The sequence below is a fragment of the Capsaspora owczarzaki genome (assembly GCF_000151315.2).
Source record: "Capsaspora owczarzaki ATCC 30864 unplaced genomic scaffold supercont2.1, whole genome shotgun sequence".
Classification (NCBI taxonomy): domain Eukaryota; class Filasterea; order Ministeriida; family Capsasporidae; genus Capsaspora; species Capsaspora owczarzaki.
Window position 1 is genome coordinate 1,480,473 of NW_011887292.1, and position 24,719 is coordinate 1,505,191.

Below are 24,719 nucleotides of genomic sequence, written 5' to 3' on the forward strand. Positions count from 1 at the left end.
CGGAGTTGGCAGTCGATTCTTGATGGCGGGAAAGGGGAGCAAAGCGCAACACCATCACCATCAGCAGCAGCAGCAGCAACAGCAGCAATCCGCAGCGCAGCCCGCTGAGCCTGCTTCGTCCACTGTCTGCCCGCTCTTGCAGTCGACCGAGTCATTGCATGTCGCATACACCAAGCAAGTGGCTGCACTTGTCCCCAGCAGTGCAAAGGCCCATCCTCATGCTGATGCGTCGCTCCAGTTGACAAGCAGCCTCGTAACTAGACTCTGACCTCGATGCTCTTTTCCTACGAGTTTTTTTGTGACTCAGTTGATCTGTTTATGTGTGTGTGTGTGTGTGTCGATGCAAACAGGCGCGACTGGTCGCTGAGCCGAGCCTGGCCGAGGGACTCCAGCCGCGCGAGCGATTGCTGGCGTTCGCTTGGCTCCAGCTGTGGTCGTCAGCACAGCAGCAGCAGCAGCGCCAGTCCGACCAACAGACAACTGCTGCTGCTGCTGCTGCTGCTGCTGCTGCTGCTGCTGCTGCTACTGCGACCAACAAGACACCGGCGGCGACGACGGGAATGGCTGCGTACCAGTCGCCGCTCAACCCAGTGCCAGCGAGCTCCGACGACAGCAGCAACAACCAGGCGCTGGCCGCGTTCGGACTGCTTCCAGTCGACCTGCTCAAGATCCATCTGGCACACGCGTACTTTTCGGACGACGCACTCGCAACGCCGTTGGTCAAGGTCGCATGCGCGCTCATGCCCGAGTTGCTCGAGCCTCCGCTCGCTCAGCGCGCCCACGACGCAGCAGGTGCAGCTCGCGCCGTTCCGCCGTTGTCGGACGTTGAGACTCGGTTGCTGATTCTGCTGCTTGTGGACCAGGAGGCCGCGACCAAACACTCTGCCGAGCACATTCTGGCGCATGCTCCCACTCTCTTGAGCGATTCTGCGCTGGCCGCACTGCTCACGGAGGATGCTCTGGATGAGTTGCGAGAGCGCGATTTGGCTGCTCAAGCAGCCGCGTTGTGGCACATTGCTCCGTTGGTTCGGGCACAGGTTGCGGCTACCGTTGCAACCCGTGGGTCGGTTCTGCCACCAACCGCAATGGTCCCAGACGTTGTCCTTCCCCCCAGCCCCGCTGTGCTCAAAACAAAAGGCAGCGGCAAGCATCCAGCCAACTCGGCGACCGCTCTTGCATCCGGCGCTACTGAGCAACCTCCGAGTGCCGCACAGAGCCTGTCCGAGACTCTTCTGCTGCGTGCAAAGTCGGGCAGTTTCGCCACGACCGCCCTGGCTCCGGCGTTTCTGCGTCCAGTTCCGCCCCTGCTCGCCTGCGATGACGACGAGCTTGTATGGTTGCATCCAGAAGATCAAGCGCACGAAGTGGAGTGGGACGAGCGCATGTGTGTGGACAATGCGAGCGTGGCCAAGCTTCGTGTTTTGATGAGTAAGGCGTCCACCGGCCCTTTGACGCTCCAGCAGCAGCAACAGGTCCTGTCCGAGCTGAGGACGCACCCAAAGTGTGTTTACCTTCTCGGCCTGACACCTTCAAAGCTACCTGATCTCGTGCAACACAACCCGGATATTGCCCTTGAAGTGCTGCTGAAGCTCATGTCTTCAAGTCAGGCCACAGACTACTTTTCTACCCTCGTGAACACAAAGATTACGCTTCACTCGATGGAGGTGGTCAATCGGCTCATCACCACTGTGGATCTTCCTGCTGCGTACATTCACTTGTACATTTCCAATTGTATGCATCAGTGCGAGAACTTTCCCGACAAGAACTCCCAGCAGCATCACGTTCGACTTGTGAGTAGATGGTCACATTGGCGTCGTGTTTGTGTTTGATCAATGCGATGCGAGAGTGTCTAATCTTTTGACTTGCGCTTTGGACATGAATTTTTGGTGGTGTAGGTTTGCGTGTTTCTAGACTCGCTCATCCGAAACAAGATTGTGGATGTGGCGGATATCTTTGTGCCCGTGCAAGCCTTCTGCATCGAGTTTAGCAAGGTTCGCGAAGCGGCTGGGTTATTTCGTTTGCTCATGTTGATGGACCCGAAGCAGCAGCACAAGCCAAACCAGAGCGATTCGTAGTCATGATGCTTTTCAACAACCCACAGTCAAATAATACCTCACTTGTACTTTTTTTTGAATGCTCCATGAGGTTCAAATCCACTTGAAAAAGTTGCAACTCGCTTCGGGATTGTTTGTATGTCCCTTCGGTCGACCGCAGACGTAGAACTTGCGCCCAATGTTTTGAGCCGAACCGTTCTTGACGGTGCGCTCGACGCATGGCTCGCCATGGCCAGTGCAGCGAGGTGGTGGGGCTGGGCCACGCAGCATTTGCTTCCAAGCCGTTTTGGCGGCCGACTGTGTTGCGGCGGTAATAGCCGCGAGTTCGCTAGGCGTGAGGTCCGCCCCACAGTCACTCAGAGCAGCAGGCAAAGGAGAAGAGGATGAGCTGCGACTCGAAGCGTTTGATGGAGTGCTGACTAGGGAATTTTCAGGTTTGACGGAAGGAGGAGGAGGAGACGCTTTGAACGCAACTGGCGCCGCTGAGGTGGATTTGGCAGATCCAAAGAAGGCAGACAGCGACTTTTGCTTGGGTCCAGTGGGTGCAACAACGGACGGTGGCGTTGATGACGAGCGCGCTCGCTTTGGAGGAGGAGGAGGAGGAGGAAGAGGGACTTGAGGGGATGCAGGTCTCGTTGATTGGGATGCGAATGCCGACACGGACTGAAGGTGCTGCGGCGGTTGAGGCGGGACAACGTCGGAAGGCTCCTCATCAGCGTCTGGGTGGGACCGCTTGGCGCGGTAGAACGACGTGAGCTGCACAGTCTTGCCGCCCATTCCGGGCAAGTAGCGAGCGCATAACTTTGGTGGATTGCGCTGCGGAATTGTAAGCCGTAGTGTTGGTGCAGCTGTAATGACCACAGGACAGTGATCGGATCCAGGAAAGCGTGTCAGGTGGTAGCACCCGGAAATGTCTGGCAAAAGCGCTTGGTCGGTCACAATGTAGTCAATCCGTGTGCCATAGTTTGTTTCTCTAGCGCGCGTATCCACTCGCCAGCACGTATAACGCGACGACAGCAACGGGTGGAAATGGCGAAAGCAGTCAACGCGACCTTCAGCAAGAAAGGACTCCATCCAACGTCGAGAAGGATGGGCTTCAAAGTCGACAGATCCATCATCGGTGGTCTGCAAGTGACAGCGAGCACGAGTGTCAGGAACGCGGGGAGGGAGGCAGAGGAGATTGGAGTCAGAGACTTTTTTTTGTGCCACTTTCTAAAACTCTAAAAACTAAGGGAGATGAAAGCACTTACATAGTTCTCGGGATCGCAATGATCAATGCGTCTGTGAGTCAAATTAAAATCGCCAGCAACAATCACGCACCTGATGGAGAAAAGCCAATGAGCCATCCCAGGTCCCTTTCTACACATCAAAACAAAAACCGCCAGAGATTTGCCCCTTACCGACCAGCAGTGCGGAGTGCGTTTACGCGCAACTGCAACACGCGATAAAACTCTTGCTTGAAAGTCATGCGCTCGCCTTCCGCCGAGTCGGCGCGAGGACAGTAGAGATTGAACAGCACAAAACGGTCGTGGTCAGTCACCACGCATCGGCCTTCCGAGTCCAAAGCATCCAGGACTGTTGGATCCATATCAGAGTAATCGGGCAATAGCCCGTCCGGTTTGATCACATCGCCAGTTTGCAATGGGACGGACGTGACGGAGGCCGAACTAGGTTCGGGGGGTTTGACCACGCGACGGCCAGTCAATCCATCTTGCGCCGCAATGGGAGTTGCAATTCCTTTCTTGCAGTAAGTAACGACGCCTGTGAGCAGCCCCTCCCCCCCCACCAACAGAAAGCGCCAAAAAGAACACCAGTCAGCCCAGTTGACGAAGGAGAACTGCATCATCCACCAGGACGCACCTGAGTAACCATCCTTGGCAATCGAGAACGAGAAGAATGCATCATAGCCGTCAACGAGTGCCATCTCTTCCGTGACTTGGGCGGCAGTGAGCTTGGTCTCTTGAAAGCACACAATGTCGGCCTGAAGCGCGTCAAGCAGCTGAAACAACAAGGACGATCGCTGCGAGCGCACAGGGCCAAAACCAGATGCCTGTGCTCCATCGAGCGAGCGCCCGAGTCCCAGCAAGCCAGGAGGCGAGGACGAGGCTGAGGCGGCCGGCAGAGTCGGAGTCGGTTGTTTCAAACTTGACTCGCTGCTGGGAGGCTGCGCCGGCCATCTGGCTGTTGTCTCGGACAGCGAGTCGCCCCCAATGGACTCGGGCACCCCGCTGGCATCAGTGGCATCAGTGGCATCAGCGGCGTCAGCGGCGTCGGCGCCGAGGCTCTGAGACTCGCCTTCACGCAAGTTCGTGCGCGGCACAACGAGTGAATGCTGGTCGGTCGGCGCGTCCGCCAACGCCGCTTCCGCCAACGCCGCGCCGTTCAAGGACTGGACGGCCTCGCTGCCGTTGGCTGCAACTGCAAGCGATGAAGCCGGTCGTCCAAGGCCGGTCTGTTTCGGATCTGGCGCATCCAATCCCGACGCACCCAGCCCCGCTCCAGCAGCAGCAGCAGCAGCAGCACGCCGTTCTCGCAGAAAGCTGGTCAGCGCCGTGCGACCTGTGACTGCACGCAGGCCATTGATGTTGAATGTCGCAATGAGCGGGCGCGGCTGCCCATCGGCCATGGTCTCGATCGCTGGCGGGCGTTTCGTTTTGTCTGTTTCTTTGCCAAAGAGGACTGAGCACCCTTTTTCGTTTTGGTTCAGAGTGAGTGAGCACCGGTGGGTACCAAAAGCCTGTCCAATGCCATCATCCCTGTCACCACCATCGCAGCAGCGGATTGTCAGACAAAGAGTCTCCAAGTTAAACAAGTCCTGGCTTTGCTCGGTTTCGTCCTCACCAGCACCACCAGTTGAAGTGACACCAACTTGATGAACAGTAGTATGCGACACGAGAGCAACAAAACACCCACAACCAACGCTTTGGTTTCATTCATTCCTCTATTGTCGTTCTATTGAATTCAATTGTAAAAGCAACAAGAGGTTTTTTTTTTTTTTTTTTTTTTTTTTGTTTTTTTTTTTTGTTCTTTCTCGGTTGTTTGCACCAAAACGCCCCCTCGCCTTTTTCCTCTTCCCCGCTGCGCCTTCGTCTCTCACCGCCCCCGCAGCGCCTCACAACCTTGGCTTCTCAAGATAAAGGCCTACACTTCCTCATCCTCTCCTTTCCCCGTGCGGCGTCAGGCTTGACCGTATTGCGCGTGCAAAGCTGTCATTCCGTCTTGCTTTTTTTTTTTTTTTTTTTTTTTTGGCCCTTTGGTGTGACACACGCTTCTGTGCATGACGGTCGAACTGCTCCGAGCACTGCAATTGAAAAGCTAACAAGAGCAATGGCGGGGCTTTCGAGAGCGGCGGTCGCGAGGGGCGGCAAAACGGGGACTTCAGCGAAGCGGTTTCCATCACACGAGTGTACGAGTCAGCCTGCTGCTCAAAGCCGACCTGACCCGACCGACTCTGGTGGCGGTGTCTCGCTCGTCCTGCAACCGTTTGAGCCATTTGAGCCGTGTGCATTTTGCTGCGTCGCTCGTCCAACCCTGCCCATCAGCAGTGCTCTTCGCTCTGGCGCTAAAACGAAGTTGAAAAAAAAAAAAAAAACTAACAAAAAAAAAAAAAAAAAAAGAAGACCGAAGAGCTCTTCTGTTGCGCTTGACTGGACTGCTCCCCGATTCCCCCCCCACGAGGCCCCTGACCAGACCAAGGGATGGGAACACATAGCGGATACAGCCAGACAAGCAGTGACGGGCGAGGGAGGGGGAAGCAGAAAGGAGCAGATTGCCATTCACGCCTATTTTTTTTTTTTTTTTTTTTGGTTTTTGTTGTCACTATTCTGCGCTTGTTCTCCGTCCGTCTGCGCCCCCACACCCTCTCCTCCTCTCCTCCTCTCCTCCATCGAAAGCACCACTTTTGCCCATTTCCCCGTCCATGTCACCAACGTCGCCCACACCCCCCCGGCCCAACACCACCACTTCTCATCCCCCTTCCAGCAAACCGCGACCTTTCCTTTGAATTTTTTTTTTTTTCGCTCTCCAACTCATTGTTTGGAAACTGCTTTGGTGGTTTCGTTCGATCTTTGACTTTTGACCCCTTGTCTCTGCCACACAGTCATCACATCAAGCAACAAGAACAAAACAACCAACCCCCCCCCCCAACCTGGCTACTGCTCCAAAATTGCACCCCCCACAGAATGTCAGGTCAACATCCGATCGTGACTGCAACACGCTCCATCGACGACCTGGCCAGCGACCTGTTTGCCTCAGTGGTGGACGAGGAGATGTTGACGGCCGCAATGCCGGACGGCGTGAGGCCAGACAGTGACTTTTTCCTCGGCGTGACCGAGTTTGACTTGCCAGAGCTGGAGGGCGACCCAACCGTGGATGCGCTGTTGCAGCCAGGACCACCAACGCACCGTGCTGCAATGCGCTCCTTGTCAGACCTGGTTGTCAAAATGACGCTGAAACCAGCCGATCTCGTGTTGGGAACAGCTTCATCGCAGCCTGCTCCGGGGTTTACGCAAGACATTTCCGCGTTCCCGCACGAGCTACGGCAGCCGCATCAGTTGCTTTCGGGCGCACCTCTGCTCCACATGCAACGGGAGAACGATGGTGGTGCTGGCATTCCTCAAACACCCGCGTCCGCCACGTCGTCAGTCTCGTTCTCCAGCGAGTTTGCCGCGCACATGTCGCTGTCGGCCGGGGGTACCCCGAGCACAGACGGCAGCAGTCCTGCCGCTGGCGGCGGCGTCACAAAGACCCCATTGCACCGTGTCTCGCGCACCTTTGACAGCGCGCGGCGCCCGTCGTCGTCGTCAAGAGGCAGCTCCTTCGATCAAGGCCTGGAGGATTATTCCGTCCATTCCAATAATCACGTCGGAGTTGTCGTCTCGGCAGCTTCTCCCGTGAACTCGTCGACAGAACCTTCCCCCGGCCCTGCTGGCGACATGAGTGCCCCGCGCGAGCACGCACGAGCAAAACGCGAGCGAAGCTTGGCATCGCAGTTGCTGGATGGGCGCGACGTTATCCGACGCGATTTTGACGAGTACACGCCCACGACGTCCGCGGCGACGACCGCCAGTCGAGCACCACACTCGACCAATATTGTCGACGGTTTGCTAATCACATCGTCGCTTGATCTCATGCTGCAACCCAAGCGCAAGGTCCGCCGCAGCAGAAGCCACAGCGATCCCCAGCTTTTCAACGACCGGCACGACAATGGCATGGACGATTTCGATGTCAACGATGTCATTCCGACTGCGACAACCATGAATCTGGCTGCGGACGGCAGCGCGCTCTCACAATTGCTCAACGGTGTTGAACTTCCCCACCAGTTGCAACAGCGTCGCATGCACGAGCTGACTGCTGTTCTCCCGGGTGCCTCCACCCTACGACGAGACGATCTGGCTGTATGGGCGTCATCAGCAAGCAAAGCTGATCAGTATCCCGTGTTTTCGCCACAGCAGCCATCCTTCCACCAAGCGCCCTCCGCCCAACAACATCAACATCAGCAGCAACATCCACAGCATCAGCAGCAACATCAGCAGCAACATCAGCAGCAACATCAGCAGCAACATCAGCAACAGCAACAGCAACATCAACAGCAGCAACAACAGCAGCAATTCCAATTACAGCCTCAAGTGCAGGCGCAGCAACACCTCCATCACCAGCAGGCGTTCCAGGACCACTCCTCTCACCATCAACACACTTCGACTCATTCCGACAGTCAATACCGCCCTGTGGTGGCCTACAATGCCGATGGTGGCATTACGATTGCGCTTCCGCCAAAATCTGCAGACTCGAAGCAGACCCACAGTTCAAACTCCCACTCGCCTGCTCAGTATGCTTCAAATGGAATGTTAAATCTCGACGTCGGGCCAGGGTCAATGGAAGATGACCAAAGCTCAGGTCGACAAGCAAGCAGACTGCATCCCAGCCTTGCTGGTCGTCCACCGCTGATTCGTCGTCGCAGCAACTCGATGCCAAACATTTCCATCACTATTATTTGTGAGTTTTTTTTGTTTTGCACTTTGCGAATATGGAGTTGGTGGCAATTGGTTTGGTGGCGATCGTACCTTGTTGATGTTCACCTCACGAATTGCTTTTATCCACTTTGGCCTGTCGTTGTTGCTTGTTCTTTTTGTTTTTCGGTTCCTTTGTATGCACAGCTCCCAACGATCCCGCGGCTGCCGCTTCCCAAATGGAACAAATGCAAATGCTGCTTCAAGATCCTCGGAAACTCATTTCTAAAAATGGTGACTTGGTCAACGTCAATCTCGGCTCCATCACCGGGAGCGTGTCTTCCAGCCCAGCTTCGCCCTCGGGAGCTTCATCTCCGTTGTCCTCGCTTGTATCATTGATTCAACAGCAGCAACAACAACATCAGCAGCAGCAACAGCAACCACAACAACAGCCACAACCAGTGCACTTGTTCTCGCAGTCACCCCAGCTTGCGTCTCCGTCCGCACAGACTGTCACCAATCAGGCTGCCCAAATTCAACAGCTTCTTCTTCAGATGCAGACACAGCAACAACAGCAGCAGCAGCAGCAGCAGCTCAGTCCGGTGGATTTGCAGACGCAGCAATTGCAAATGCTCCAACAGCAACAAGCCGCGCTTATTTCGCAGCTCCAAAGCCTGCAAGCGTCAACTTCACCGAGCCTTTCTCCGCGGTCTTCGTTCTCAAACCTGCCGCAGTTGAACATTCCCTCGCCAGCAAACTCCCTCCCTTCCCTTCCGTTACTGGGCCCGCAAACCACGTCCCTCAATTCATACAACCCATTGCTGAGTTTGCTGCTTCAGCAACAACAGCAACAACAGCATCAGCAGCAACAGCAATTGGCCCAGCAACTTGCCCAACAACAGCTTGCGCAGCAGCAATTCGCTCAACACCAGCTCGCTGCCGCCCTTTCTCCGGGTGCGGGCGACCTCCAATTTTCAATGATGAATGGTTTTGGAAATGGAGGCGTGAGGTCACGGCAGGGGTCCATTTCAGACCCAATGTCGCCAATGGCGCAAGCGCAATTTTCACCGCAAGTTTATCCTCCCTCCTTGCACCAGCCTCCAGGAATGACGCAACCACCCAGCATGCACCAGCCTCCCATTCAGCAGCAGTTTCACCATGCACCAGCAGTGTCGGCGCATCCGCCCCCTCCTGCCCGACAAGGTTCGGACGGTGCGGGCAGTCGGAACTGGGAGTTTCGTGCATTCGCACCTCGCACGGAACACAAGGCTGCGCCCACTCCGTCGAATAACAATTGGCACTTCCGAGCCGAAACTGGCAATAAAAAGCCCCGGACATGAACGCAACCTTGCTTGCCGTTTGTTGGTCGTTTGTCGGAACCTAGTTCTTACCGCATTATCCTCTTTGAAAATAAAGTTACATGAACCAATGCAGTATTTAGACCGGGCAATATGCCACGCTTGACTCACGTTGTGTAACTACGCTCGCGAGACGGAGAGGTGCGACTGGCAAGATTACGTCCAATAAGCCTCTAGATTAAGAAACATTTTGGGCGTCATGCCAAATTGGCAAACAAATCGACATGCAGACAATAAAAAAAAAAAGAAAAAAAAGAAAAAACAAAAAGCAAAGGACAGCTTTCGAGCTTTGCCGCGTCCCAGAAATGCCTTGCTGCAAGTGTGCCATGGAAGAGAGAGAAAGAGAGCGCTCTGTTCGATGGAGCGACAAATAATACAATTTGCTTGTGTGAGTATATTACCGCAAACAGCAAAAAAAAAAAAAAAAAAAAAAAAACCAATCAAACAGCTCGGTTGCGTACAAAACGCATCGTCACAAACAGATCGCCGGGCGGCGATGGAACCTGCAGCCTGTTGGAGGTGTCGAAAGTAATATCCATTACAGCCGGTTCAATGTACCACACCAACGGTATGAGAGAGGTCCGCCAAGAATGCATTTTCACGCTCGTCCAAATGCCTTGCTTTCTTGGGGGCGTGAGGCGACCGTTTTTTTTTTTTAACCTCTGTTCGTTTTCTTTCTTCGTCTTTTCGTTCGATCTTCGACTGGCAGTCAAAAATCATCTTTGAGATGAGCACTTGTTTGATTGTAGATGTAATGTTCTGTGTTTGATAGACCATTCTCCAGAACAAGTCATACAGCAAACAACCGCTGCCCTTGGCAGGAATTGGCGCGCTATTTTGTGATGTATTTTACTTGTTCAAAAAAAACCGATCCCTAAAACGTCGTGGGCCATTTATTTTGCTGAATCTGTACGAGTAATTTTTTCCCTCTTTTTTTTTTTTTTTTTTCCTCCCTTTTTTTTTTTTGTTCCTTTTTGCCTGTTTGTCGATTTTATTGCGGCTCCCTGCCTTCGTCCACACAGCCCGCCTCAGACTTTCGGCAGAAGCAAGGGGGAAACGGATGGAGCTCCCCTACACCACTTGTGGGCGGAGGGTGGAGCGTCGTTGTAGATCCCAGAAGAGCAACTCTGATGCACAAAGCGCACCTCATGCAATGCTCTTCTGCTTTTTTTTTTTTTTTTTTTTTGCTGAATTTGCTGGATTTCCATTGAACGGTCTGGCTCGATATTCTTTTCGCCCTCCCGCCCATCTCCTTTGTTTCGGCTGTGGCGTGGTTCAGTTTGCGTCAGCTGCCTTGCCGTTGTGATCATCTGTAGAAAACTATGTTTGGAGACTGTTTCCGGAGACGGAGGCTTCCCCATCTGTCCTGGCTTGAAAGAACTCATGGGAGCACGCAGCAAGGGGAGCAAACGAGAATTGCATTTTCCGTCTTTTTTCCTTCGTTTTTTTTTTTTTTTTTTTTTTTGCTTCTTTTTTCATTTTTCACTATTAACAACTTTAACTTTCTGGGTCCCCGTTTCGTTTGCGGACTCTTCTTGTTTGCTGCTTGTCCGGCTTCATACTCACTTGTTTGCTGATGGTGTGTCTGTTTGCTCTAACTCTGCTCCCTCTGGTTGATCGGAAATGTAGTTTCTCTTTTTTTTTTTTTCCGTTTATTTCTTCTTGCCCTTCCTCTTTTTTTTTTCTTCTTCTTTTCTTTCTTGAACTATCCTTGTGCTTTGGATCAACAGCCATGACACGAGCTGCAGCCCGATCTGCTGCGCTGAGCGTAGTCTTTTTCGTGTTGCTTTCCTTGCTACATGGATCTGCGTTTGCCGATCCCCCGCCTCCCCAAGTCTCGTTTTTTGTCGAGTTTGACAATGTTGCCTCTTCGACGGTTACGATCGCTTCCACGTACGCGTCAGCAACACCATCATCGACTCTTCCTCCAGTCGTTTCATCCTTCTTTTTGGAGGTGTCCCCGTTCGTTTCTTCTGCTACCCCATCGTCAGCGACCCCGACAGCAGCGCCTTCATCGACGCTGCCGCCTGTGACCTCGTCGTTCTTCATCGAGGTTTCTCCATCTTCTTCGTCGGCCACTCCGTCGATTACCCCTTCGTCGGCCACTGCTGAAGTTTCGTCGGCCACTCCTGAAGTTTCGTCGGCCACTCCTGAGGTTTCATCGGCCACTCCTGAGGTTTCATCGGCCACTCCTGGACCTTCGTCGACGCTCCCTGCTCCAATCTCGTCGTTCTTCATTGCAGTGTCGCCATTCTCTTCGTCGGCTACTCCGTCGATTACCCCTTCGTCGGCTACTCCTGAGGTTTCGTCTGCCACTCCTGAAGTTTCGTCGGCTACTCCTGAGGTTTCGTCTGCCACTGCTGAAGTTTCGTCTGCCACTCCTGAAGTTTCGTCGGCCACTCCTGAGGTTTCATCGGCCACTCCTGAGGTTTCATCGGCCACTCCTGGACCTTCGTCGACGCTCCCTGCTCCAGTCTCGTCGTTCTTCATTACAGTGTCGCCATTCTCTTCGTCGGCCACTCCGTCGGTCACCCCTTCGTCGGCCACGCCTGATGCTTCGTCGGCCACGCCTGATGCTTCGTCGGCCACTCCTGATGCTTCGTCGGCCACTCCATCGGTCACCCCTTCATCGGCCACCCCTGGACCTTCGTCGACGCTCCCTGCTCCGATCGCGTCGTTCTTCATTGCAGTGTCGCCATTCTCTTCGTCGGCTACTCCGTCGATTACCCCTTCGTCGGCGACGCCTGATGCTTCGTCGGCCACCGCATCTTCCGCTACTCCGTCGATTACTCCCATCGATCTTTGCGGCAAAAACGTGGTCGATTACTTGGCTGGTACGCCTGACGCATTCTCGCCCCTGGGCGGGTTTGTCCAGCCAGCTTCTGACGCCTTCTATCCGGTCGATGATTCAGTTCATTTCTTCACGCAATACGCGCCCACCCCGACCGACCCGATTACTCTGTCTTACACTTTCACCAGTGACTCTGCAGGTAACAATGCGTGGCGGATGAGAGGAAAATTAGTTGACTGGGGTAGTTTGACATGTCTTACTCATCAAATGCTCTTGTTTTTGGCTATGTTGCTTCTCCTTTCGCAGTGGTCAACATGTACACGATCCAAGCCATGATCGACAACTATGGATGCACTGGAACCCTCTCAGAGTGCGCCCAACAGTCACCCGGTGCCTGGACGTTCGAAGGCTGGAATGGTGCAGCCTGGGTTGTTCTTGACTCGCAAGCTGGGCAAACCGCTTGGACCGCAGGCCAGACCCGCACCTTCGTTCTGTGCCAGCCCGTTGCCTACAATGGCTACCGTCTGCACATTACTGCCAATGCCGGTTATATTACTTGCGATGATTATCCGACGTGCTTCTCTCCGGACCCGGTGCGCAGCGGTGTTTCTTTGCAACAACTGACCCTCTATCAAGAGTGTCCCACCAACTCGTTTGGCTGCTCATCGAGCTCAAGCGCCACCCCTGTTGCCAGCTCTGCCACCCCTTCATCGACGCGATCGGTCGTTTCGTCTATTTCCTCCACTCCCTCCAGCAACACCCCGATCTCGAGCAACACTCCCTCCAGCAACACGCCCGTCTCGAGCAACACGCCCATCTCGAGCAACACTGTCGTCGTGTCGACTACTCCCAGCTCCGTTTCGGAGACCTCCACTCGTATCGTGATCAGCACCACTCCTTCTGTCACCCCTGGCTCTGTGACCCCTGGCTCTGTCACACCTTCGTCGGCCACCCCTGGCTCTGTCACACCTTCGTCGGCCACTCCTGGTTCTGTCACCCCCGGCTCTGTCACGCCTTCGTCGGCCACTCCTGGTTCTGTCACCCCCGGCTCTGTCACGCCTGGCTCGGTTACCCCCAGCTCGGCCACCCCTGGTTCTGTCACCCCTGTCTCGGTCACCCCTAGCTCAGCCACTCCTGGCTCTGTCTCCGTCACCCCTGGCTCCGTCACCCCTGGCTCCGTCACCCCTAGCTCGGCCACTCCGGCATCCGTTACTCCTTCGTCGGCGACGCCCTCTGTTACCCCTTCGTCTGCAACGCCTTCCGTCACTGGAGCCATCACTTGCGGTGCCAACGTCGTTGACATTTACCCTGGCGTTGCTTCAGTCGAGACGTACGACGAGCCTTATGCTGATCCAGAGCTCATCTTCTTCAACGACGAGGAGAGTGTGCACTTCTGGACGTACTATGCGCCTACTATCGAGAACCCCGTGTACCTGGGATACGCTTTTGACAGTGGAGTTGCCACAGGTGAGCCTTTTGTTTTTTGCTGTTCTGCTTCTACGTTTGCTGACGTCCGGCACAATCCTTTTTTGCGTTGCCTGACTGTCTGACTAACATTGACCCTCTTCTGCTTGTTTTCACCGCAGCCGTGAACCAGTACACTATTCAAGCGATGCTCGAGAACACCGAGTGCTCTGGCACCTATGCAGAGTGCGCTCAACAGAGCCCTGGCACTTGGACTTTTGAAGGTTTCGATGGCTCCGCATGGCACGTGCTCGACTCTCGTGCCAACGAAATCAACTGGGGAATTGGTGAAACTCGCACGTACTCTTTCTGCCAGCCCAACGAGTATTACAGCTACCGCTTCAACATTACCTCCAACGCCGGCTATGTTGTTTGCTTCGATCCTCCTACTTGCGATATTACGTCTCCTTTGACGTCCGGTGTCTCTGTTCAGCACATCGAGCTCGTGCAACAGTGCCCCACGAGCGACACTTTCTGCGAGAGCTCCGCGTCTTCATTCCCATCGCCCACTTCCTCGATCGGCACTGCCACTTTCTCGACCGGCACCCCGACTTTCTCGACCGGTACTGCCACCTTCTCGACCGGCACAGCCACGACCGGCACCCCCACTTTCTCGACTGGCACTCCGAGCGTTGTTGGCTCCGAAACTGCTTCATCGTCGCGCCCCACCGTGTCGTCCGAGCGCCCTACCGTGTCGTCAACCCGAGTCAGCGTTTCCTCCGAGCGCCCCACCGTCTCGTCCGAGCGTCCCTCTGTGTCGTCAACCCGAATTAGTGTCTCCTCAGAGCGCCCCACAGTTTCGTCCAGCCGCGTCACTGTTTCGTCCGAGCGCCCGACGGTTTCGTCCACTCGCATCTCTGTTGCCTCGTCCTACCCTACTCCGACTGTTCCGTCGAGTTTGTTGCCGTCTGTCACCCCATCTGCGTCTTCCCCGACCCCGACAGTCTCTTCGACGCTGCCTCCTCCGATTTCGAGCTTCTTTATCGAGATCAACCCACACTCGTCGGCTACTCCATCGGCTTCCGGTTCGCCCTCTCCGACGGTCTCGTCGACGCTGCCTCCTCCGATTTCGAGCTTCTTCATCGAGATCAACCCGCACTCGTCGGCTACGCCATCGGCCACTGGTTCGCCCTCTCCGACCGTCTCGTCGACGCTGCCTCCTCCGATTTCGAGCTTCTTCATCGAGATCAACCCGCACTCGTCGGCTACGCCATCGGCCACTGGTTCGCCCTCTCCTACCGTCTCGTCGACGCTGCCTCCTCCGATTTCGAGCTTCTTCATCGAGATCAACCCGCACTCGTCGGTTACTCCGTCCGCCTCTGCGACCACCGCGACTGCTTCCGTGTCTGGCACTGCCGGCATCCGTCCTCTGGTTGCTTGGATTCCTATTCCTACCCAACCGCTCGTGCTTGGCGTTGCCTGGTCCTTTGACGTGCCCGCCGACGCCTTCAGCAGCCCGGATGCCACCGAGCCTCTCGTGTACGTTGCCACCCTGTCACCGTTGGCCGCGTTGCCAGACTATCTGTCCTTCGATACCGCTGGTCAGTTCGTGGGTCTCCCGCAAGAGTCTCTCGTCGCTCCTGGGCTTGTCACTCTGCGCTTGACGGCCTTTGACCAGTTTGGCCAGACCGCCAGCACCACCTTCCAGCTCGACATTACTCAATCGACCTTCGCGCCGAGCTTTGTGCTCCGAATGGGCATGGACTTCCCCTTCCCAGCTTTCGGGGCCTCCAATTTCTTCCACCTCTTCGACGACCTTGCGGCGGCTACCGCCCCGCGCAACACCACGAGCTTCTGGCTGCGCAACGCCTTCTCGGGCTCCACTGTCGTCGATTTCACGACCTTCAACAACGACCCCAGTGAAGGCTACAACCTGTACTCGACGCTTCTTGCCGGCGGTCTCGAGGGTCTTTCTGACATTGTTGGCTACGATGTCATGTACATGTACTTCCTCGACGGACCGACCACCGTCTCTCTTCCCGTCACGCCTTCTCCCTCAACGTCCGTTGAGACACCAACCACCGAGGTCGCCACGTCCACCGCAGTCACCGAGACCACCGGCACTCCGACCACTCAAGTGCCGACACCCACGACAGGTACTCCGACCACTGAGGTGCCCACCCCGACGACTGGCACACCAACAACCGCCGTGCCATCTGAGACTACTGGCGCTCCTAGCACTGTTGTGCCCGGCTCGACCACCGCCGCCGTCAGCTCTGCCACCGCCGTCCCCACGTCTGGCGTTGCGCCTACCTCCACTGGTGCCGTCGTCTCGCCTTCGAGCGACAGCGTCGACCTTGTGGCCATCCTTGTTCCGCTCTTCATTCTGCTCTTCCTGTTGATCGTTCTCATCTACCTGGCTTGGCGCCGCAAGCGTCAGATGGAGTACCGTCCTATGGCCACGGACGCCCAAATCCAGGCTGCAGCCCTCGCGAGCCTTGAGGCTGGCTACCGCCCAGCTGGTGGCAAGCAAGAGCCCGAGATGCAACAAGTTGAGGAGGCCGAGTCGACTGGCTCCAGTGCCGGCTCCGGCGACACCTTGTTCAAGAAGGCCCGCACTCTGCCAAACTACCAGTACCCGCCCGCCTTCAGCGGAGCTCGCGTCGCCCCGCCGGTTGTCCCAGCACCATCTACTCAGCGCGAAGCCCCAGTCGAGCCTGCAGTTGATGTCGCAGCTGCCGCTGGTGCCGCTGGTGCCGCCGCGGGCCGCACGCGCACCCTGCCACCGTATGCCGAGCCCCCAGCGTTTGTTGCTGGCGCTGGACGCACTCGTGCCCTGCCGGCTTATCAGGAGCCTCCGCCGTTCACTGACGATGCCAGCGCAAGAGGCGCTGCCCGTCCATCGCGCACGCTGCCTGCTTATGCCCCTCCTCCGGCGTACGATGACCAAATGCGTCAATCTAGCGATTTTGCATAAACCCTTGCATGCTCGGTTTCTAAGCACATTATTCCTTCGCTTCAAACCACCAAGGACAACGAAAACAACAGGCTTGTGTCGTTTGAAATACTAGCGACTCCCTTTTCGTTTGCATGCTTCCTTCCACATGCGTTCCCGTGTTTGCTTTGTTTATTTGTTGCTGTTTGTTCTAGGTTTTTGTCTTGCTCTTTGGGTGTGTTTTCTTTTTCTTTCTCCCTTTTCTTTTCCAAGTTACGTTATCTGTCAGCCTTTTCTTGTGTGTGTGTGTTGCTGTTGTTGTCGTTGATCAGAACGTGACAACGCCATTGATATTTGCATGTGTTTGTGTTGGTCAGGATGGTGTTGCGCTTTTTGTATCAGCATTGAATAGCACGCAGCTTTTCGTCAATTGCCACACTCGCGCTTCCGATCCAACAAGTTTCCTCCCAATGAATGAGTGAAATACTGTGTCAAAGTCGGGTCTCTCTCACTTGTTCACCTAAAACGAAGGAATCTCAAAGAAAAGGCGCAGTCAGTCATCATTCACTTTTGAACGTGAGCGACAAACAGGGGGCAGGCCACTACTCATGCGCCAAAGCCAAGGCCGTCGGGCCGCCGCTTTCTCGTTCCTCTCTGGAATCAACTTGCAGGGACCCACCACCAAATCTGCCGAGCAGCCAGCAGACCCACGGGAGCCAGGCAAGGGGGGCAACAACTTTGCTGCCACCACGACCGGGTCGTCCTTGGCTGCCAGCTCAGCTCATGGGCCTCTGGGAGGCGCTGCCGACCCTGGTGCATTGTTGTTTGGAGTGCGGGCAACGGACGCGAGCCAAAAAGGGCCGGCAGCTCGTACTACGCCGCTGGCTTCGGATTTGTTTGGCGCCGGGACCACCACCAGCAGCAGCAGCGGCAGCAGCACTGGGACGACGATGGTGCTGGCGCCGCGCGGCTCTACCAACGGAGTGCCAGACACTGTTTACGACCCAGATCTGACAGTTTTGCCACCGCTCGACCTGCCTGGGCTGACCAAGAAGCAGTTCGGATTGAGCGATTCAGCGGCCACCCTCAAAATCCAACCTGTCGCTGCCGGGGCGGCCCAGCAACGCGTCGCAATGAACTTCCCGTCCGAGCAGCATGTGCCATCCGTCCAACATACTCCAGTCAGTAGCGGGGTGCAACCGCCTGCGCTGGACGCAATCACAAGCTCCAGCCCGGGCAGCAGCAGCTCGTTCGAGGCTACATCGCCTGGACGCCCAGAGGACTTGACGGACCAGGCGCATCTGAGAGGAGCGTTTCAGTCGGCGCCGATATCCATCCCCGGCGCGGCAGGCGCGGCGCAGGGCTCAGCAGGGACGCTGGGGAGAGGAGGGCGGTCGACTGGCCGCGACTCTGGTTCACCTCACGCAGGCGATAGTCTGCCAAGCGACGAATTCCACGATGATGGCGTCTCGCGTCCAATGGGCGGATACTCACTGTCGCCGCCAGCAAAGGCCTCCCCGTTCCTCGCGGGCCATTCGCCAAACAAACGGCGTCCGTCGGGCTTGCAGCTTGCCGTCAACGGTCTCGACGGCGGCAATAACGCCTTCAGTCCGAACAGTCACATCAGTCCTTTGGGACTCCAGTCTGGCAATCAGACTCCTCAAAGTGCTGGTCCTCGGCCCAAACCAGGCAAACCGCATCTTGCACAAAGCGCTCATCACACCCACCTTTCGCACCATCTTCACGGAGTGACGCATCAGTCGCTTCATTCTCGTCACTCTCATGCACACACACACGGTCACCATGCTCATGCACACGGCCAGCACCACGGCCAGCACCACGGCCATCACCCAAGCGCCGCTGCCTCTCATCACGGACCTGCGCATGCCGGTCGACTTGCTTCCGCCCAACGCCAGCTCTCGCGGGTTCAAGTGCTCCCGAGTGCAAGCTTCCTGGCGACCAGCGCCACCAATGGGCGCTCTGTTACCAACGCGCGCGTTGTTGTTCGGCCCCGCCAGAGCGCCCCGATAGCAATGTTTTCCGTCCTGCGATACGATAGTGAGCGCGAGAAGAGTCGGAGCAAGCGGACTCTTGCCACCAACGACATTCGTCCTTTGTCTGACAGCGACGATGTCGTTTCAATGTCAAGCACCGAGGGCGTCGTTGCCTCAAGCAATACTTCATCGGGGACAAGCAGCAATATTGGTGGTGCCGGCGGCGTCAGTGGCGCAGCCGGGCATCTCTCGGCAGGGTCGTCGGGCCCGATTGTCCCCATGTCGCACCGCAGTCGATTATCGTTACCGGCCTCCTCGGGCGAGTCCACTCTGCGGCCTGCCAATGCAGCGTCGCTGACCTCCCCTTCGAGCACACTTGCCTCGGCCATTGCTGCGGGCGCTGCGGCACACCCCTCCGCGCTCCACATTGAATCTCGAATCAACCTCAGCGACTCGAAGGACATGCTCAACCCATCATTCTCCACACTGTCATTGGCAGGCTTGCTGTCGCCGCCGGTCGGCCGAAACTCTCTTGATGCGCAGGGGGCATCCGCGCCCACCCACCGCCAAATCTTGCAGCAACACGCGCTTGATGAGCCGGCCCAGGTCGGTGACCAGCACCACGCTACTCAAGGTGCTCAGCAATCCGAGCAACACCTTCCAACAGCAAGCGCAGCGGCAAAGAATGAAGACATTTCGTACTTGGCGCTTCTCAGTCCTTCCGTCTTTGTTGACGCGTCGTCGCACTCTGTTCTCGATGTCGAGCCATACAACCCACGCGCCCTTGACGATCCTGATTTACGCATGGGCAAACACAAAACGGTGCTCACACTGCCGGCATTCATGGTCACAATCATCCCTTATGTCAATCGCTACAATCTCAAAAAAGATCTGAACGAGCAGTTCCGAGAGCGCCATCCCGACATTGACTTGACATTCTCCAAAATGCGTAGTCTCAAGCGTCAGATGCTCGAAATTGGCGTGACGGAATGCGGGCTCGAAGTATCCACTGTAGCCAAGGCTTACGTTTTCTTTGAGCGACTGCTGTTGAAGGTACGTCGTGTCGATGGTTGCGCCAAGGTTTTGGCTTGGAGGAAGAAACAGGGAGAAACAAAGGCTGACTTTTTTTTTCCCGGTTGTTTGTCTTGTTTTGGGTTGGGTTTGGTTTCTGCTCATGTGTCTGCTTGTGCGTCCCTCAACCTTCAACCCTCAGAACAAAATTAGCAAAACGAATCGCAAAGCTGTGGCTTCCGTGTGCTTGCTGCTCGCCGCCAAGTTCCATGACTGCAATTCGAATGCAGCACACCCACTCTTGATTGCGTTTGACAAACTGCTGGGACTTTCGCATGATGACGTGCTCTCCTTTGAGTTTCCAGTCTATGCCGCGCTAGAGTTCAGCTTGTATACGCGTATCGAAGACGTGGAACCACACCTGAGTTATCTTATCCAAGAGCTGGACTACACCGAGCCCCTTTACAACATTTCTGCGGATCGACCTGTCAGTACGACTCCTCCCGATTACTCGACTCTACTTGACTGAAAAAAAAAAGAGACATTACGCATAGTTGTCGGGTGCGTGTTTGTGTGTATTTGCAATAAAATTACAATGAAAGCATCGTCGTCCATGCCAATCGAGATGGAAGCTCGCGCCAACACACCAGATAAAATGACAATCTCATTGCGACAACTGCTATCGGGTTCGAGGCTTGAAGTCTTGGGTGAGATCGAGGTTTTGCAGGTGGGTATTTGTGAATTTCGTGATTTTGCGAGCAGTTTGCTTCTTTGCTTTGTTTTGCTCCTAGGTATCGGTAGCCATAGGGAGGAAGACGAGGGCAGAAATGAAAAGAGAACAACCCCCCACCATGGTGAGCAACTGCGCGTCTGCAGCAAGCATCACAAACGAACAGAACAAAAAAAAATCATGCAAGTTCGCAAACAATACCTCAACACTATTGGGCAAAGCCACTTTCAGGGGCTGTAGTTGGGCAGCTCGAAGTTCCGCGTCCACGCTAAGCGGAAGTTGGATTTTCGACCATAAATCCTTGAACTCTATCCAAAAAAAAAAAAAAAAAAAAAAAAAAAAAAAAACGGAGAAACCATTATCAACACAGGTGCTCAACCACGAACTTGCCAGCCATCGATCGAGGCGCATACCTTCATCAACATCAACCCGCAGTCGAGGGTCGTTGTAGAATAGAATCATTTCGGTCCCTTTGGTTGGCTTCAGGACATAAATGCGGTTGTCAGCTTGAAGTTGCTACATTCGTCAAGGCATGGGTGTGTGGGGGGGGGAGTGCACATGGATGCAGGCGCGTGTGTAAGCAGGCTGCTACTCAGCACACCCTACCGCCAAAAAAAAGAAGAAAAAACAAAAAAAAAAACCCCCAGTTCAACCACGGAAACACAAGTACCATCACGTCGTCAGCGGCTTCGCGATAGCACTGCAGCAACTCGGACTGCTTTATCCCGCCTAGACCTTGCATGTAGTAGCTGCGCAACAGCTCAAGCAGCTCGTCTTTGCTACCGACGGCGTATTTAGGCTAGTCGGAACAGAAGGAGTTGGGCGATGAGATGAGTAACACACGCAACGACACAACGATCGACATGGCACAGGAAAGGCTCACCTTGTATCGAAACTTGCCATCAACGTGATTGATGAGAATGTTGCCCTCGAGTCGGTGTCGCATGTCGTCCAGCTCTGCAGGACTGAGCACACGCTCGCTGACGCGTGCAAGCAGTTCGTCCAACGAAAACTCTGTTGCCGCATTATCGTCCTGAACGAGACACACGGAATAAACAACAAGTGAGCGCGCTTCCAAGTACCAACCATACAGTCATTGGGAGGCAATTCTACGCACTCTGGCCAAATGGCGGTCTCGGAGATGGGTCACGATTCGCTCACACAGCCGGACCAGATTGGATGAAACTGTGCAACCAAAAGACACAGACATGGGGGGGACGTCAGCAACCACACAACGCAAACGAACTCGAGTTGTTCGTGTTCGTACGACCAAGTTTGATGACTATTGCGACCCAAGCACTACAAGAGCTCCTCCACCCATCCACCATGCCATCGTGTGTGAACTCACCCTCTGCCGCGCGCTGCTGCTGAGCTTGGCGGATGAACTGCCCTCCGCGTGGCTCCGAGTTGTTTGTCAGGCTGCTGAGCAGGCTGGGCAGCCCACCCGGTCGCTGCCCCTGCTGCCCCTGCTGCTGCTGCTGCTGCTGGTCGGCCTGCTGAGCTGCTGATGACGACGACGACGACGCAGCCGACGAGCCCTGCAGCATGGATGCCAGCGACCCGATGGGCGTGATGGTCGTCCCTGCCATCACTGGCACCGGTCGCGTTGGGAGCATTGCAGACGACGCGACGGCCGACCGACGAAACTGCTCGCGTTGCCGCGCAAGCGACTCAGCAGCCTGCGATCGCGCGTCCATCCTCTTTGTTGTATTCGGTTCAAAAGGGGGAAAAAAAAACAATGGGAGGTTGGGGGGGGGGGAAGGGAGAGACGAGGCTCAGTGAGAATGAATCAAATGGAATAAAAAGGACTGCAATACGAAACAAACAGCTCCATAGGCACTGCAACAAGGCAGGCATTAGTGCATTGCTGTCACTTTGTTTGATTTCACTATTCATCCTCTGTATGGCTGTCTCAGATCTCAAAGCCGGCAGTCCTCCCCTTGTTTTTGAGCCTTCGCAGTCGATTCGCACCACCTCGCCTCGTTCGCTTTCCATCGCGCTCATGGCACCACAGCCACCGACGACTGGTGGTGCCGGTCTTTCGTCTTCGTCTCCTGCTGGCTCTGCTGCAATGCTGTCTCCAATCGAGGCTGCTGCGGCTCTGCTACCGCAGCGTATCGTCCTCCACGCGAGCGGTTCCAATGCCGGCTCGCCTGCCGCGACGCTGCTGCAAGCGTGGCTTCCCGCTGGTACCACACAATGTACGGAAACGACCTACAGCAATAATGTGTGTGTTTGTGCATGGACTTTGGAGTGCGTTTGGGGAAAATGACCTCGCTCGCGACCACCGAACCTCCTCACGTCCTCACATGGACGGCATTGACGACCAAACATCCAGGATGAACATGAGTTAGGATGGACAAACAATCTTACTTGCATCATGCTTTGGTTTTTCAATTCTGTTTGTTGTCTTGGGCTAGATTCGTTGCTCGAGCCGTTGACCCCGACGCCACTCTCGCTGCACAACCCTCCTTCCCTCGGCAAGAACATTGCCGCAATGGCTGCGACGAACAATCTGATTGCTTTGCTTGCTCGAGGAGCAGCATCCAATGCATCGTCATTGTCAGCAACTTCTTCTCCGACAAGAATTGGAGCAAAATCGCTCGCGCTGTTGGCCGGCACACCCGGAATCAGTAGTGCTGGTAGTGCTGTTGCTGGACTCCGCTCGCCTCCAGCAGCGCAACAGCAGCTTGCTTCGTCGTCGTCGTCGTCGTCGACGCCAGTCACATCGCCTGCACCCTCGCCCCAACGGGCCGGAGCATCGCTATTCTGCACAGTGTGCCGCAAAAAGTTTGGCTCGGAGGCAACTTACTCCACTCACATGTCCTCCAAGCACCCAACTGGAGGCCCAGCTGCTGCCTCATTGGCATCCGCTGCTTCGCCCAAGGGAGGCAGAGTCCTGCAGATGCCCTCACCGCCGTCGCCGTCGCCGGCAGGACCAACCACTCCGACAAAAGAAGCTCTGCGCTCGGCATCCTCGTCAGCCGCGTCACCCGGCTCGCCAGCACCGACGATACTCTCTCGTACAGCGCAGTCTCCCGCCACAGCGCCATCAGACGAGCCCGCGTTGGGAGAAGCACTCCTCGATCAGCGGAAAGGCCTCTCGCGGCTGAGCGCTGGCGACTTGGAGACCGCCGTTCGTCTGCTTCACTCTTCCAGCTTGGTATTTGCGCAACGCGGTTGGATTAGCGATGCGGCGACCTGCATTGGGGCTTTGTTGTCGTTACCTGTTACAACCTCGTTGCCGGATTCGCGTTTCGCGTACTTGGTGCAGCTAGCACGTGCCTTTGCTCCTTGTGATTTCCAGCTTGCGAGCTGTCTCTACCGCGGCGCATTGCAACAGCTTGTTCCTGACGTGTTGATAGAGCGCTTATTGGTAACCAAGGTGCTTGCATGGTTGCATGCTGGACCAAAAACTTACCCATTCTGATGGTGTTTTTTTTTTGTTGTTGTTGTTTTTTTTTTTTGTTTTGTTTTTTTGTTTTGTTTTTTGATTGTCGCTGGCGCCACATTTTGTCCGCTTTAGGCGATCACTGCACAGAATACCTCATTAGATCAAGTTCTCGAAGTGGCGGCAAGCGGTTACCAAGCCATCGTCCCATCTGCCTTGACTGGACTGGACGTGAACGCTGCCTTGGCCGAGATTGGCTCCTTTTTAAGCCTCTGCGAAGTTCATCCCGTTTCTGTGGCTATAATGCACATGCAGTTAGCCGCAAGCAAGCTCGAACGCCGCTGGACTAAAGTTCACTCGACAGCAGCCGCCCTCGGCCAGATTTACAAACTGAACGGAGGCGCCGCAGGAGGTGCCCGCTCATCAGTCAGCCCGGTGGTCGACTGGCCCGTGAGAAGTCTTCAGCTCCAGCTGGTAGCTTTTGAAGCGTCATTGGATCAGCAGTGCCTTGCCAGTGCTGGCTTGTCGCTGCTGAACGCGCTGCTGCAGGCTGTTACGCTCCACGACTCGGTTGCGGCGCACGATATTGTTACTTCTCGATCTGAAGCATGGTTTGCGCGGCGTCCGAGTGCTCTCGTCAACCCAGACCAGCGCCTGGTCGACCAGCTGAGCGAGTGTCTGTCGTTCTTGCATTTCCTCATGGAACAGGCCGTCACCTCGTTCGGCTCGCTTGACTGCCTCACATCCAGTTCCGTGCGGGACGAGGCGTCCGTGTTGACCACACGACTGGAGTGTGCCATCGATCATGCCGTGGGCCTGAGCAACGAGCCGTATGCTGAACAATTTCGCGTGACCGTTCGACGCAACCAAGCCACTCCGACGGACATTCTGATCGTGCTAAGCAATGCTATAGCTGGCGGGGCCATGTGAGCACCCCCATCACTCATGCGTTATGACATTCGTTAACATTAAGCTCTTGTTCTTGCGATGATCTGTCGTCTTGCTCACTGTCATCGTCATCGCTGTCCACCACCATCATCATCATCATCATCATTGTCATCATCATCATCATCATTGTCATCATCATTCTCGTCCAAATCAAA

The 24,719-nt window shown here is 55.4% G+C and overlaps 7 protein-coding genes across 7 annotated transcripts; 5 read left to right on the plus strand and 2 right to left on the minus strand.

Moving 5' to 3' along the window:
• Positions 1-22: 22 nt before the first annotated feature.
• On the plus strand, positions 23-2,121 carry CAOG_00444 (hypothetical protein; the record flags this gene model as incomplete). The annotated part of the gene is made up of 3 exons (XM_004365258.2): positions 23-253; positions 351-1,790; positions 1,896-2,121. The coding sequence occupies 3 exons, from the start codon at positions 23-25 to the stop codon at positions 2,073-2,075; spliced, it is 1,851 nt and encodes a 616-aa protein (XP_004365315.1). The 3' UTR covers positions 2,076-2,121.
• CAOG_00445 (apurinic/apyrimidinic endonuclease 2) lies at positions 1,841-4,732 on the minus strand. Its single transcript, XM_004365259.2, has 4 exons — positions 3,915-4,732; positions 3,455-3,815; positions 3,305-3,374; positions 1,841-3,179 (listed from the first exon to the last, which is right to left on the minus strand). Exons 1-4 carry the CDS (start codon positions 4,678-4,680, stop codon positions 2,148-2,150), a joined length of 2,229 nt encoding a protein of 742 aa, XP_004365316.2. The 5' UTR covers positions 4,681-4,732; the 3' UTR covers positions 1,841-2,147.
• Positions 4,733-4,999: 267 nt separating this feature from the next.
• CAOG_00446 (hypothetical protein) lies at positions 5,000-9,431 on the plus strand. Its single transcript, XM_004365260.2, has 3 exons — positions 5,000-5,021; positions 6,154-8,048; positions 8,210-9,431. Exons 2-3 carry the CDS (start codon positions 6,236-6,238, stop codon positions 9,340-9,342), a joined length of 2,946 nt encoding a protein of 981 aa, XP_004365317.1. The 5' UTR covers positions 5,000-5,021; positions 6,154-6,235; the 3' UTR covers positions 9,343-9,431.
• Positions 9,432-11,092: 1,661 nt separating this feature from the next.
• CAOG_00447 (hypothetical protein) lies at positions 11,093-16,532 on the plus strand (the record flags this gene model as incomplete). The annotated part of the gene is made up of 3 exons (XM_004365261.1): positions 11,093-12,350; positions 12,458-13,618; positions 13,738-16,532. The coding sequence occupies 3 exons, from the start codon at positions 11,093-11,095 to the stop codon at positions 16,530-16,532; spliced, it is 5,214 nt and encodes a 1,737-aa protein (XP_004365318.1).
• Positions 16,533-17,047: 515 nt separating this feature from the next.
• On the plus strand, positions 17,048-20,099 carry CAOG_00448 (Cables2 protein). The gene is made up of 2 exons (XM_004365262.2): positions 17,048-19,537; positions 19,698-20,099. The coding sequence occupies exons 1-2, from the start codon at positions 17,099-17,101 to the stop codon at positions 20,022-20,024; spliced, it is 2,766 nt and encodes a 921-aa protein (XP_004365319.1). The 5' UTR covers positions 17,048-17,098; the 3' UTR covers positions 20,025-20,099.
• Positions 20,050-22,024, minus strand: CAOG_00449 (hypothetical protein). The gene is made up of 7 exons (XM_004365263.2): positions 21,574-22,024; positions 21,343-21,410; positions 21,109-21,258; positions 20,896-21,024; positions 20,639-20,741; positions 20,427-20,533; positions 20,050-20,282 (listed from the first exon to the last, which is right to left on the minus strand). The coding sequence occupies exons 1-7, from the start codon at positions 21,920-21,922 to the stop codon at positions 20,175-20,177; spliced, it is 1,014 nt and encodes a 337-aa protein (XP_004365320.1). The 5' UTR covers positions 21,923-22,024; the 3' UTR covers positions 20,050-20,174.
• A 149-nt stretch (positions 22,025-22,173) lies between these two features.
• On the plus strand, positions 22,174-24,696 carry CAOG_00450 (hypothetical protein). The gene is made up of 3 exons (XM_004365264.2): positions 22,174-22,426; positions 22,646-23,601; positions 23,752-24,696. Exons 1-3 carry the CDS (start codon positions 22,228-22,230, stop codon positions 24,544-24,546), a joined length of 1,950 nt encoding a protein of 649 aa, XP_004365321.2. The 5' UTR covers positions 22,174-22,227; the 3' UTR covers positions 24,547-24,696.
• Positions 24,697-24,719: the final 23 nt, after the last annotated feature.

Coding starts and splice junctions, on each gene's coding strand:
- CAOG_00449 (XM_004365263.2), bottom strand. CDS start 21,922: ATGGACGCGCGATCGCAGGCTGCTGAGTCGCTTGCGCGGCAACGCGAG. Junction 21,259..21,342: donor GAGACCGCCATTTGGCCAGA/GTGCGTAGAATT, acceptor TGTCTCGTTCAG/GACGATAATGCGGCAACAGA. Junction 20,283..20,426: donor CTTTGCCCAATAGTGTTGAG/GTATTGTTTGCG, acceptor ACCGATACCTAG/GAGCAAAACAAAGCAAAGAA.
- CAOG_00450 (XM_004365264.2), top strand. CDS start 22,228: ATGGCACCACAGCCACCGACGACTGGTGGTGCCGGTCTTTCGTCTTCG. Junction 22,427..22,645: donor TCCCGCTGGTACCACACAAT/GTACGGAAACGA, acceptor GTCTTGGGCTAG/ATTCGTTGCTCGAGCCGTTG. Junction 23,602..23,751: donor TGTTGATAGAGCGCTTATTG/GTAACCAAGGTG, acceptor TGTCCGCTTTAG/GCGATCACTGCACAGAATAC.
- CAOG_00445 (XM_004365259.2), bottom strand. CDS start 4,680: ATGGCCGATGGGCAGCCGCGCCCGCTCATTGCGACATTCAACATCAAT. Junction 3,816..3,914: donor TGCCAAGGATGGTTACTCAG/GTGCGTCCTGGT, acceptor GGCTGCTCACAG/GCGTCGTTACTTACTGCAAG. Junction 3,180..3,304: donor ATTGCGATCCCGAGAACTAT/GTAAGTGCTTTC, acceptor TGTCACTTGCAG/ACCACCGATGATGGATCTGT.
- CAOG_00446 (XM_004365260.2), top strand. CDS start 6,236: ATGTCAGGTCAACATCCGATCGTGACTGCAACACGCTCCATCGACGAC. Junction 8,049..8,209: donor CATTTCCATCACTATTATTT/GTGAGTTTTTTT, acceptor TTGTATGCACAG/CTCCCAACGATCCCGCGGCT.
- CAOG_00448 (XM_004365262.2), top strand. CDS start 17,099: ATGCGCCAAAGCCAAGGCCGTCGGGCCGCCGCTTTCTCGTTCCTCTCT. Junction 19,538..19,697: donor TTGAGCGACTGCTGTTGAAG/GTACGTCGTGTC, acceptor TTCAACCCTCAG/AACAAAATTAGCAAAACGAA.